The 11,562-nt window shown below is 62.6% G+C and overlaps 1 protein-coding gene across 5 annotated transcripts in view; it reads left to right on the top strand.

Annotated features, from left to right (window-relative positions):
* The window catches only part of TLE2 (TLE family member 2, transcriptional corepressor), a 21,156-nt gene that overhangs the window by 4,822 nt on the left and 4,772 nt on the right, over positions 1-11,562 (top strand). For 3 of the 5 annotated variants that reach the window (XM_029915889.1, XM_029915885.1, XM_029915890.1), the window contains exons 4-13: positions 865-939; positions 1,113-1,296; positions 1,646-1,665; positions 5,521-5,628; positions 6,633-6,677; positions 7,174-7,323; positions 8,589-8,727; positions 9,388-9,548; positions 10,541-10,617; positions 11,286-11,535. In XM_029915889.1, coding sequence (XP_029771749.1) covers positions 865-939; positions 1,113-1,296; positions 1,646-1,665; positions 5,521-5,628; positions 6,633-6,677; positions 7,174-7,323; positions 8,589-8,727; positions 9,388-9,548; positions 10,541-10,617; positions 11,286-11,535 — 1,209 coding nt within the window. The remainder of the gene's footprint in view (positions 1-864; positions 940-1,112; positions 1,297-1,645; positions 1,666-5,520; positions 5,629-6,632; positions 6,678-7,173; positions 7,324-8,588; positions 8,728-9,387; positions 9,549-10,540; positions 10,618-11,285; positions 11,536-11,562) is intronic. The other 2 variants (XM_029915887.1, XM_029915886.1) reach the window with 2 other exon arrangements.

Genomic DNA, 11,562 nt, shown 5'->3' with positions numbered 1-11,562 from the left:
GGGGGTGACCTGGGGGGGGTGACCTGGAGGGGGTGACCTGGGGGGGATGTGGCTGGGGGTGACCTGGGGGGGGACCTGGGTGGGGGTGACCTGGAGGGGGATGTGGCTGGGGGTGACCTGGGTGAGGGGGACCTGGGTGGGGGGATCTGGCTGGGGGTGACCTGGGGGGGGTGACCTGGGCGCTGATGTGGACGGTGGCTCTTTGCTGGGGCCGTGCTGCCCCAGGGCACTCTGGGCAATATCTGAGACATTTGGGGTTGTCGCCCTGGGGGTGCTCCTGGAATGGAGGTGGGGGGCCGGGAGGCTGCTCAGCCCCGCCCCCTGCGCCCAGGACACCTCCACCGAGGACGACCCGGCCCCGGTGTCCACAGTGCTGAGGGAAACCCTGATCTGGAAACCCCGATTTATAATTCCTGGTTCTAACACCACTTGTATGCTTGTTTCTTTGTCTTTGCTTCATGGTTTAAGATGGAAAGAGAGGGCGGTCCTGGGGGGCCTAGCCGCTTAAGCGTCCCGACTTCGGCTCAGGTCATGATCTCACGGTTTGTGGGTTTGAGCCCCGCGTTGGGCTCTGTGCTGACAGCTCAGAGCCTGGAGCTGCTTCAGATTGTGTCTCCCTCTCTCTGTGCTCCTCACCTGCTCGTGCTCTGTCTCTGTCTCTCAAAAATAAATGTAAAAAAAAATTTTTTAATAAACATTAAAAATTTGTTTTTAAATTGAAAGGGAGCAGGAGAGAAGAGAAACAGCAAAGCTCTGGAGACAGGGATGGGGTTGGGGAGGGGGCCTCAGAGGCACTGCCTGGGCGGCCGGGGGCTCCAGCAGACGGGGAGCCTGAGCGCCCCCTCCCGGCCCCCCACCTCCCAGCATCAGCAGCAGGTGCTGCAGGCCGTGGAGCGGGCCAAGCAGGTGACCGTCGGGGAGCTGAACAGCCTCATCGGGGTGAGTCCTCCCAGCCCCTCCCTGCCCTGGGGAAGCCCCACCCCCGGGTCCCCGCCCCCAGCAGGTGCAAAGCTGGGGGGTGTGGGGGTGGGGGCAGCCAGCCTGGACTCCGGCCTCCCCCGGGCCAGGGGGCTGCTGGGCGCTGCGCGGCTGGCCCACCCTCCTCTCTCCAGCAGCAGCAGCTCCAGCCGCTGTCTCACCACGCCCCCCCTGTGCCCCTCACCCCTCGCCCCGCGGGCCTGGTGGGCGGCAGTGCCACGGGGCTGCTGGCCCTGTCGGGAGCGCTGGCCGCCCAGGCTCAGCTGGCGGCGGCTGCCAAGGAAGACCGGGCAAGCGTGGAGGCCGAAGGCCCCAGAGGTGAGCAGGCGGCGCAGGGCAGGGGGGGAGGGGGCAGGGTGGGCATGGGGACTGGCAGGCACCAAATCGTCTAAGCGTGAGGAGTGAATGAGAGGGCCTGCGGGCTGTGGGGGTCAGCCTCGCTCCCCGCTGGCTGTGTGTCCTTGGGCGAACTCCCGGCCCTCTCTGGGCATCTGCCTGAGTGTTCAGGAAAGGAGCAGTCCAATCCTTGGCGAGGGTGTTGGAGAAGGGAGACCCTGAGGGAGAGGGGGGTTCTAGGAACTTGGGGGGGCGCGTCCCCTGGCCGCAGGGGCTGAGAGACCCTTACCTCTCCCCCCCCTCTCTCTTCGCCTCGCCTCCGACGTGCCAGTGGAGAGAGCCCTGAGCAGGGTAAGTGCTGGGGACTCCTGTGACTTTGGCTTTGCCTTCGAATGTGGCCGAAGCTGGTGGTTCTGAGCAGCTGAGGTCCTCGCGGACGCAGCGTTGTCGCCGGGTCGTCTGGGGCCTTTGCTGCAGGACATGGGGGGGCCTCTACTGCTAGAGCTTCCTTTATGGGAAGTTTTCAGTCTTGAGCTTGTTTTCCCTGCAATTGAATGCGTGCGTGTGGTGCCTTCCACTCACGACCTTGGCCGTCACCCACTCGATGTCACCACCTGTCAGGGTGTTGCCGACGGAAAGGGGAGTGAGCCTGTTGTACTTTTTTACAAAACTGCTTGATTTGGAAGCAGTCACCAGTGCAGTGGACGTGGCCAAGAAAGGACGCCGGCGTCCCCGGGACCAGCCTCCCCCGGCCATAATGTGTCTGCAATACGGGCCCGGAGGCAGGAGGCCGGGCGCAGGGCCCGGAGTTCCCTCGGCGTCCGCACTGTGCCCGTCACTACGCAGTTTTTTGCCTTTGTTCACAACTTCACCATCTACGATGTGGTTGCACATTTTTTAGTAGCCACGTTTATTTATTTTTAATTAAAAATTTTTTTCAACGTTTATTTTTGAGAGAGACAGGGAGAGACAGAAGTGAGCAGGCGAGGGTCAGAGAGAGAGGGAGACCCAGAATCCGAAGCAGCTCCAGGCTCCGAGCCGTCAGCACAGAGCCTGACACGGGGCTCGAACCCACGGACTGTGAGATCATGACCTGAGCCAAAGCCGGAGGCTTAACCGACTGAGCCCCCAGACGCCCCCCCCATAGCCATGTTTAAAAAGTTAAACAGATGAGATGAATTCCAATAGGATGTGTTACCCACCAGCAGGAATCCAGAATATTTTAATGTTAATCGACTTAAAAACGACTAGCGGTATGTTTTTTGTTCCTTTTATCGTACGGAATCTCCAAGATCCAAATGCGTTTTCTCTTCGAGCTCATCACCAGGCCCCCCCTCCTCTGCCGCCTGGGACACTGGGTAGCGTCTGGGGACATCTGAGGTTGTCGCGACCACATGGCCTCTGCCCTTAGAAGGTCCCATTTCCTCGCCCGCCCGGCTTCTGCAAGTGAGCTCTGCCGGCGCCAGCCCGCCTTGTTCGTTCAGTGTGAGCCGGTTCCTTTAAAAACAGTTTTTTAATGTTTTAATTTTTTTTTGAGAGACAGAGACAGAGCCCAAGCAGGGGAGGGTCAGAGAGCGAGGGAGACCCAGAATCCGAAGCAGCTCCAGGCTCCGAGCCGTCAGCACAGAGCCCGACGCGGGGCTCGAACCCACGGACTGTGAGATCACGACCTGAGCCGAAGTCGGACGCCCACCGACTGAGCGCCCGGGCCCCTAAGACGATTCCTGCAGGGAAGGGGCCATGTTTCCCGGGGTCGTTGGAACAAATCAGCCCACACTGTGTGGTTTCAGACAACATGGATTTGTTCCCTCCCCTGATCTGGAGTCTGCAGACCTGAACCTGAGTTGTGAGCGGGGCTGCTCCCTCCTGCGTCCCCAGGGGCTTGTCCCCTCCGCTGTCTGGTGGCCTCCGGGCTCGGGGCTCCATGGCTTGTGGCTGAATCACTGTCTTTACTTCTGTCTTCATGTGGCTTCTGCCCTGTGTGTCTCCGTGTCCCTTTCCTTTTAAGGACGTCAGTCCTGGGGCACCTGGGGGGCTCAGTCGGTTGAGCCTCCGACTTCGGCTCAGGTCATGATCTCACATTCGTGGGTTTGAGCCCCGCGTCGGGCTCTGTGCTGGCAGCTCGGAGCCTGTGTCTCCCTCTCTCTGCGCCTCCCCCGCTCGCCCTCTGTCTCTCTCAAAAGTAAATAAACATAAGAAACATTGATACAACAGGACAGCAGGCCTGTTGCGTCAGGGCCCACCCTGACCCGGTGTGCCCTCGCGGTAATTAATTACTTCTGCGGAGACCCTATTTTCAGATCAGGCCTCCTTGTGAGGTCCTGGGTGGGCGTGTCACTTTGACGGACGCTGTTCAGCCCCATAAAGGGACGGCGGCTCCCCTGACCCTAGCCCCGAGCCCCCTCCCGTCCGAGTCTCCTGGACCGACTCTGATGGTTTTGCAGTGGCTCCTTGGGGACTGCGCAACGCGTGTCACACAGGCCCGGGCTGCAGGCGGCAGAGGCTCCGTGGCAGGGCTGTAACTGCCAGAGAGGGAGGGGGTCCAGGAGAAAGCGGCTGTCACGCGAGAGACCCCGCCCCCAGGGGTCACCGGCGCGTGTCTGGGGACATCCGTGTTCTCACGACTAGGGGTACGCCTGGCATCGCGTGGGTGCCCGTGTGGCCCCACAGAGAACGCCGGCCCCGCGGTGCCGAGTGCAGGGGGCTCAGGGACGTCCTGTGGGTTTCTGGACCTGTCTGCACAGAGAGGATGGTGAGCAGGGTCTCAGGCTCCACGTTCGGCGGCCCGCGGGGTCTTCCCGGCAGCCCCGGGCCTGGGCGCTGTCAGCACCGGCCCCGTTTCGCAGGGCAGGACACAGGTTGAGCGTGCGACAGGCTGTGTGACCTGCCCCAGGGCTGCGATTTGCGCCCCCCGGTCGCCTCACTACAGGCTGATTTCCGCTTCAGGGACACGTGGCCGCCTTTCCACGCTGCCGCATCTCTGGCGTCTCTGCTTGCGTTTTCTTTCTTTCCTTTTTTAAAGATTTTATTTTTGGGGCTCCCGGGGGGCTCAGTCGGTTGAGCGTCCGGCTTCGGCTCAGGTCGTGATCTCACGGTTCGTGGGTTCGAGCCCCGCGTCAGGCTCTGTGCTGACGGCTCGGAGCCTGGAGCTGCTTCGGATTCTGTGTCTCCCTCGCTCTCTTCCCCTCCCCTGCCCACTCTCTCAAAAAAAACAAAAACAAAAAATAAATAAAAACATTTAAAAAAGGGTCTTTAAAATATTTTATTTTTTTGTTTAAAAAAATTTTAATGCTTATCTATTTTTGAGAGAGAGACAGAATGCAAGCAGAGGAGGGTCAGAGAGAGGGAGACTCAGAATCCCAAGCAGCTCCAGGCTCTGAGCTGTCAGCACAGAGCCCGACGCGGGGCTCGAACCCACGAACCGTGAGATCACGACCTGAGCCGAAGTTGGACACTTAAGCGACTGAGCCTCCCAGGCGCCCCAAAAAAAGATTTTATTTTTAAGTCCTCTCTACCCCCAGCATGGCGCTCAAACCCACACCCCCAAGATCACGAGTCTGCGTGCTCCACTGATGGAGCCAGCTGGGCGCACCTCCCCCCTCCTTTTTTTTGTTTTTTTTTTAAAGATTTCTACTTTCTCATTCCCGTCTGTGGCATGCTGTGGTCCCGCGTGGCCCGTCATGCTCAACGTGGCCTTGAATCTGGTGTGCGTTCGCACAGAGCCAGCCGGCTCTTGGGGCCCAACTTCGTATCTGCCCGTTAAATCAGGCTTCGAGATGAGATCTCGGAATGCTTGAGAAAGCAGCCCCACATACAGATGGGGAGACTGAGTCCCAGGGAAGAAGACACTCCGGGGGCGCGCAGGCAGGTTGCCCTCGGCGGGGGGGGGGGGGGGGTCTCTGCCGGCACACCGCCTTTGACCTTCAAGCCTCAGCCCCTAGGTCACCTCGCAGCCCTGTCTGCTTGGGCTCAGCTTCCCTGACTGCAGTGCCATTCACCGTCCCTTTCTCACAAGACCTCGCTGTGGGGTCAGGAACTGAGCATCGAGCCTGCCCTTGGCAGGTCCCATTTCCCAGATGGGAAGCTTGAGGCACAGATCCTAATAACTGTGTTGGGAACAGTCAGTCTAATAACTGTGTTGGGGACCGTCAGTCTGGGGCCCCAGGGCCCTGACCCTTCCCCCACCCGGCCCTTGTCTCTCTGCAGAGCGCGTCCCCGTCACCCCCTGAGAGTGTGGTAGAGGAGGAGCGGCCGGGCGGCCCGGGCGGCGGTGGGAAGCAGCGAGCTGAAGACAAGGATCTGGCGGGACCTTATGTAAGTGGCGGGCAAGCGGAGGATGGGGCGCCACCAGGCCTGCCCCTCAGACCCTTCCAGAGCCCAGCTCTGGCCGGGACTCTCACTCTGGGGCCTTCCGTAGCTCCCCGTTGCTTGTGGAGCGATGAGAAGATGTGTAGGGCCAGGCCCAGCTCTGCGTGCTCTGAGTCCGGGGCCCCTGGGCCGTGTGTCCGGCTTCCCACCTCCTGCCTTTTGCTCCGGCTCCTTCAGCCTTCCAGAATCCCCCTCCCCTCTGCGCCTTCACTAGGCACAGGATCCTCTCTCCTGGCCCCTCCCCCAGGGTCGGGGCGGGGACTGGCTGGCCGGGAAGCACCTGCCCCATCTACAGGGACAGCCTTCTGGTGCCAGGTGCCCCGCGCCCGGCAGGCCCAGCGCTGGCCAATCCGGAGACACCTTTGATCTTTGATCTTTAAAAAACAACAGCCTGTTCTATTCCCGTCAGCAACTCATCTGTTTTAAAGAAGAAAATTGGGGGGGGCACAATCCCCGCGGGGAGATGTGGCCTGTGGTCCCTTGCTCCCCAGCCAGGCCGGAAGCCAGTCCCACACGCCGGGGTCTTCTCCCAAGGGCAGTGGGGAGCCAGAGGAGGAGGCGGAACAGATGTGGGGCGGGGTTAAGAAAGTCCTCTGAGGCAAGCTTGGGAGGCTGCCTGGAGGGGGCAAGGCCGAAGGCCAGGAGCCTAAGGGGGACGAGGTCTGTGCCAGGCCACGGGGATGGTGGCGGGCCGGCCCTCCCGAGAGGTTGACTGACTCCGTGGAGAGAGAGCCGGGAGCAAACTGGGACCAGGGAGGCCCGGGAGGCGCTCGGGGCCCTCAGCCCATCCCCCTCGTTTTCCTCCACGAGGGCCCCCCCACCCCCAATCCTCCCTTGTACCTGAGCAAATGGGCGTCTGAAGGCCCAGAAGCCTGGTCAGACCCGAGGAGGGCAAGGGCACGCGGAGGCGGGGGCGTGGCCAGGACAAGCTCTGCCCCATGTCCCTCCAGGAAAGTGACGAAGACAAGAGCGATTACAACCTGGTGGTGGACGAGGTGAGTCGGGGTCGGGCCCGCGGGCGGCAGGTTTTCCAGGGTGTCGGGGGCCCCTGAGGGACGGGGGGTCCTGGGCCCCCCTCTGCGGATGAGGGCGATGTGGGCATAGGTGGAGTCGGGGGTAGACGGCCACCCCAGGCCGAACCCCTTCCATAGCACTGGTGGGGAAACTGAGGCCCAGAGAACACTGGCGATGGGCGGCAGAGGTGGCATCTGGCCCTGGCCTGCTGTGTGACTGGGACAGGACGCCCCCTTCCCTGGCCTCACTTGTCCCCCTCTGTTCAACGGGGGCACCAAAGGCAGGCCGTCCGCAGTCGTTTCTGTGTGTGCTCCTGGAGTAGGTACTGTGATCCCATTTTACAGCTGAGTAAAGTAAGGCAGGGGTTCGTGATCCTCCGGAGGCGGATCGAGGGGCCCAGGCTGGAGTGTGGGGTGGGGTTGGGGAGGTGGTATATAGAGAGGGGCTCCTTCACCCACTTCACCTCCTCACACCCAGGACCAGCCCTCGGAGCCCCCCAGCCCAGCTCTCACCCCGTGTGGAAAGGCGCCCATCTGCGTCCCTGCCCGTCGGGACCTTGTGGACAGTCCGGCTTCTTTGGCCTCCAGCCTTGGCTCCCCGCTCCCCAGAGCCAAGGAGCTTGTCCTGGTAAGGAGCCGGGGAGGCCTTGAAACTCACTTCACGCATCCTGGGGACCTGGAAACAGATGCCACCAGGTTGGAGGCCGAGCAGGGAGGCACCAGCCAGGCTGGGGGCCTTCCAGCGGGTCGTCCGTCCGGCATTTCCTTCATGAAATTTGCCCCCTTCCTAGAAACCGCCTCGACTCTCCCCTGGTATTTTCCCCCAGTCCACGTGCTCCGTTGAACCTAAGTGTGAATTAAAAGACCACACACCATCTTCGGAGAAATTGCGATAAGTAGGAAATCCCTTGGAAAGGAAGGCCGCGGGCTGCAGGATGGCGCGGGCTGAGGCCTTTGAGGCGCTGGAGATGCGGCCTCACCGGGAGGTCGCCCCTCTTCCCGAAAGACCAGAGCATCACTATGGGAACAACTTGCATTCAGGGCCGGCTCCGTTCCCCACCCCCGCCCTGCCCTCCCCCAAATCTTCCCCAGACCCCTGCCCTGCACTTATGGGGAGAGTGCGTCGGGAGAGAGCGTCGTCGGGAGAGAGCGTCGGTTTCTAGGCCTCCCCTCCCAGCAGGTTGCTATAGCAACCGCAGAGGCTGGGGCTCTCATGGCATCTTCGGTGACCTCCACCCCTCCGGGAGGCCGGAGGGGGAGGGGCAGCTCTGTTCTCCCGAGAGGCCCCCACACGTGGTCCCCACCCACTGGGCCCCGTGGGCTGGCAGGGAGCGTGGGAAGGCTGGACAAGGACGTGAGGTGTCTCGGAAGGCAAAGGAGGTGCTGGCAGCGGATGACAGAGCCCTGCTCCTCCTTGGAGATGCCCTCCCCTCTCCTCCGGTGTCCTCGCGGGGAGAGACAGCTGCAGGGGTGCCCCCCCCCCGAGTGTGGGTGCTGGTCCTTCATCTGGGAGCACGCTGGCGCCTTCGTCCGCAGTGCCCACTCCCTGCCCGGGGGCCCTTGCTTGAGGCTGTCTACACCCACATTCCTAACGGGGTATCTCACCACACACCTGATGGTGTGTGTGGGCTCTGCAGCAGGTGTCAGTCCCCTCCCCACACCGCGTGCAGCCCTGCGGGCAGGTGGCGCGTGCCCGTGCCCACCCGGCGCTCCCAGCCCGCGGACCCCGCGTGGCCCTGTGTTCGGGCGTCAGCCACTCCCTGAACCCACGTACCCGGCGTGTGGACCCCTCCTGTGAGCTGAGCCCCCTCCTTCCGTCCCCTCTCTCACCAGATCGTGGGCAGCGAGGTGCCCAGTGGGGGTGGGGTGTTCAGTCCTGGCCTTTCTCCCCAGAACGATCTTCCCGCCAGCACTCCTGCCCCCAAGTCCTGCGACTCCTCCCCAACCCAGGACGCGGCCACCCCGGGGCCCAGCTCAGCCGGCCACCTCCGCCAGCTCGCCGCCAAGCCAGCGCCTTGCACGGACAGCGTGGGTGAGCGTCCGCGGGCACCTGCCTCAACGGGTCTCTTCGGGGGGTTGGATTCAGCGTGGCGATGGCCTTGGCTTTTCATGACTCCGAGCCCGATGCCACCTCACCCTGGGTCTCGGCTTCCTCACCATTGGGGAAACTGAGGCCCAGAGGGGAAGTGACTCAGGAGGTTATCCTCCTGCATGGGCAAGCTTTGGAGTCAGGCCACGTGACCTTGGGCAGGTGACTCTGGCTGTCTGAGCCTCAGGCCCCCATCGTTGACATGGAGGTGACGGGTTCCTCCTCTCAGGCCCTGTGAAATCAGCCCTGGAGCGAGCCCTTGCGGAGGTCCCAGATGGTGGGACGGAGACGCAGACCCCCAAACTTCCCGCCCCGCTCGGGTAGAGGGAGTGCGCGGGAAGGGCCGGGGTGGGGTGAGCAGCTCGACGATGCTCACCAGATGCTGCTGGACTCGGGTCTGGGTTCAGAAGGGTGAGGAGCAGTTCAGCAACGGAGGAAGGGAAGGGAACAGCATATCAGCCGGAGGGAACGGCATCTGGACATGACTGGCTGCGGTGGATGCTGGACCCGAACGCAGCAGCCCCGAAAGACCAGCCACGGCCGTGGGAGGCCGGATCTGGGTCCAAGGTGTCTGAAGACCTGTCTTTGTCTCTTCTCACCCAGCTCTGAGGAGCCCCCTGACCCTGACCAGTCCCTTCACCACGTCCTTCAGCCTGAGCTCCCACAGCGCCCTTAACGGGGACCTCTCTGTGCCCAGCTCCTACGTTAGCCTCCACCTGTCGCCCCAGGTCAGCGGCTCTGTGGTGTATGGACGGTCCCCCATGGTGAGTCCCCAGTGTCGGGCACCGGGACGCATCGGAGGGCATAGGGGCCGGGGGCCGGGAGGAGAAACCAGTTCCACAAGAGGAGACAAGGGAACAGGGAAAGGGACGGGAAGCCTGGCTTGGCAAGTGCACGTGGGAAGGTGATCTGAGGGTCTCAGGAGCCCCACAGGCTTGATAGGAGTAACACATGTAACTGCAAAGGGCAGCCGTGACCCTGCTGCATTACAAGGAGCCCAGAGCCCGGCTACGGGGCACGAGGGGCCCGTGCAGCCCCTGGCAGAGGCCGTATAGATGTTGGCCTGATTTCTAAGGGACTCTGATTCTGGTAGGACTGAAGAAGACAGGCTCAACTGGGGAGAGAGTGAGGTCTCACGGGAAGGGGGTGAAGGAAGGGGCCTGAGACCGTGAGCTGGGGCGGAGGGAGCAGACAGGGGCTGGTGGGCCCCGGCGTGCAGTATGAGGACAGACGGCTGACAGAGGGAGCCCCCCTGAAGTGGACAAGCGTGCCTCCCGGGGAAGAAAAAGGCCAGGCACAGGCGATGCTGTGCAAAGGAGGTCAGCAAATATTCTCTGCGGGAGGCCGGGCATGAAGTAGTGTTGGCCTCGGGGACCAGTTGGTCTGTGTCGCAATACTCACCTCGGCCTTCACGGCTCAGAGCCACCATAGACAACATATAAAGGAATGGGTGTGGCCTTGTACTAATAAAACTTTATTTACAAAAATGAGCAGGGGGCCATAGTTTGCCAACCCTCGCTCTAGAGCCAGTCAGACTCTTCAGGGTCCTTTGAAGTCTAGGGTTCTAGGATTCTCTGGGCAGAGGCTCCAGGATTCAAGTGCAGGGGGGAGGAGAGGCCATCTCTGCCTCCTTAGGGATCGGGATCGGATTGGGGATGCTCTGATAAACAGAGAAATATGGCAGGTGAGCCGGGGGAAGGCAGAGGTGGGTCTGAGTCACCTGCCCTGGGACCCTCCCCCTTTGGCATTTTGGCAGATGGCATTCGAGTCTCATCCGCATCTCCGAGGGTCATCCGTCTCCTCTGCCCTGCCCACTGTCCCTGGGGGCAAGCCGTGAGTACTGGCTCAGGGCTCCCGGCCTCCTGTCCGGGGCTCACATTGTGGGGCGGCGGCTAGGGTCCCCTGCTGTCCTTCCAGAGTCTCTTGAGGAGCTCTCTGGAGAGGGGGAATGGAACAAGCAAAATGTGGAAACGGGGGTGGGAGCAGAGGGGGTCTTTTGCCTTCCCCACCCCCACACCAGGGACATTTGGCATGTTGTGACATTTTTGGTTGTCACACCCACATCCGGCCTCTAGGGGTGGAGGCCTGGGATACAGCCGCATACCCTCCAGTGTGCAGAATGCCCCGCCCCCCAGAGGGCACCCCAGCCCCAAGCCTCCAGGAACTCTCCGCCATGACGGGAATGTTCTATACCTACAACCTGACTGTCACCCGCCACCTGTGTGGCTTTGGCCCCTGAGAAGCCCAAGTTGTAAATTGATTTCAGCCTACCGAAATCCCTGCGGCTGGGTCTCCCCCGCTGGGCACGGTGTCCGGGGCGCTCCAGGCACCGCCCTGGGTCCTCTCCACTCAACACACCAAGTGCCTGCTGGCCAGGCTACGGGCCCGGGCCACGCTGCCTGTGCCGCCCGTCCCCTGGGATGGGGGGGGGGGTACTGGGCCGGGCCGCCCCCCTGCAGGACGGTCCCCTCCCCGCGCGTCACGGCCCTCCTCCCGTGCAGGGCCTACTCCTTCCACGTGTCTGCCGACGGGCAGATGCAGCCGGTGCCCTTCCCGTCGGACGCGCTGGTGGGCGCGGGCATCCCGCGGCACGCGCGGCAGCTGCACACGCTGGCGCACGGCGAGGTGGTCTGCGCCGTCACCATCAGCGGCTCCACGCAGCACGTGTACACGGGCGGCAAGGGCTGCGTCAAAGTGTGGGACGTGGGGCAGCCGGGCGCCAAGACGCCAGTGGCGCAGCTCGACTGCCTGGTGAGGGCGGGGTCCGCGGGCGGGGGC

The sequence above is a fragment of the Suricata suricatta genome, chromosome 12 (genome assembly GCF_006229205.1).
Source record: "Suricata suricatta isolate VVHF042 chromosome 12, meerkat_22Aug2017_6uvM2_HiC, whole genome shotgun sequence".
NCBI classification, from domain to species: Eukaryota; Metazoa; Chordata; class Mammalia; order Carnivora; family Herpestidae; genus Suricata; species Suricata suricatta.
The sequence above is the reverse complement of the archived record's forward strand: the minus strand, read 5'-3'. Positions and strand labels throughout refer to the sequence as shown.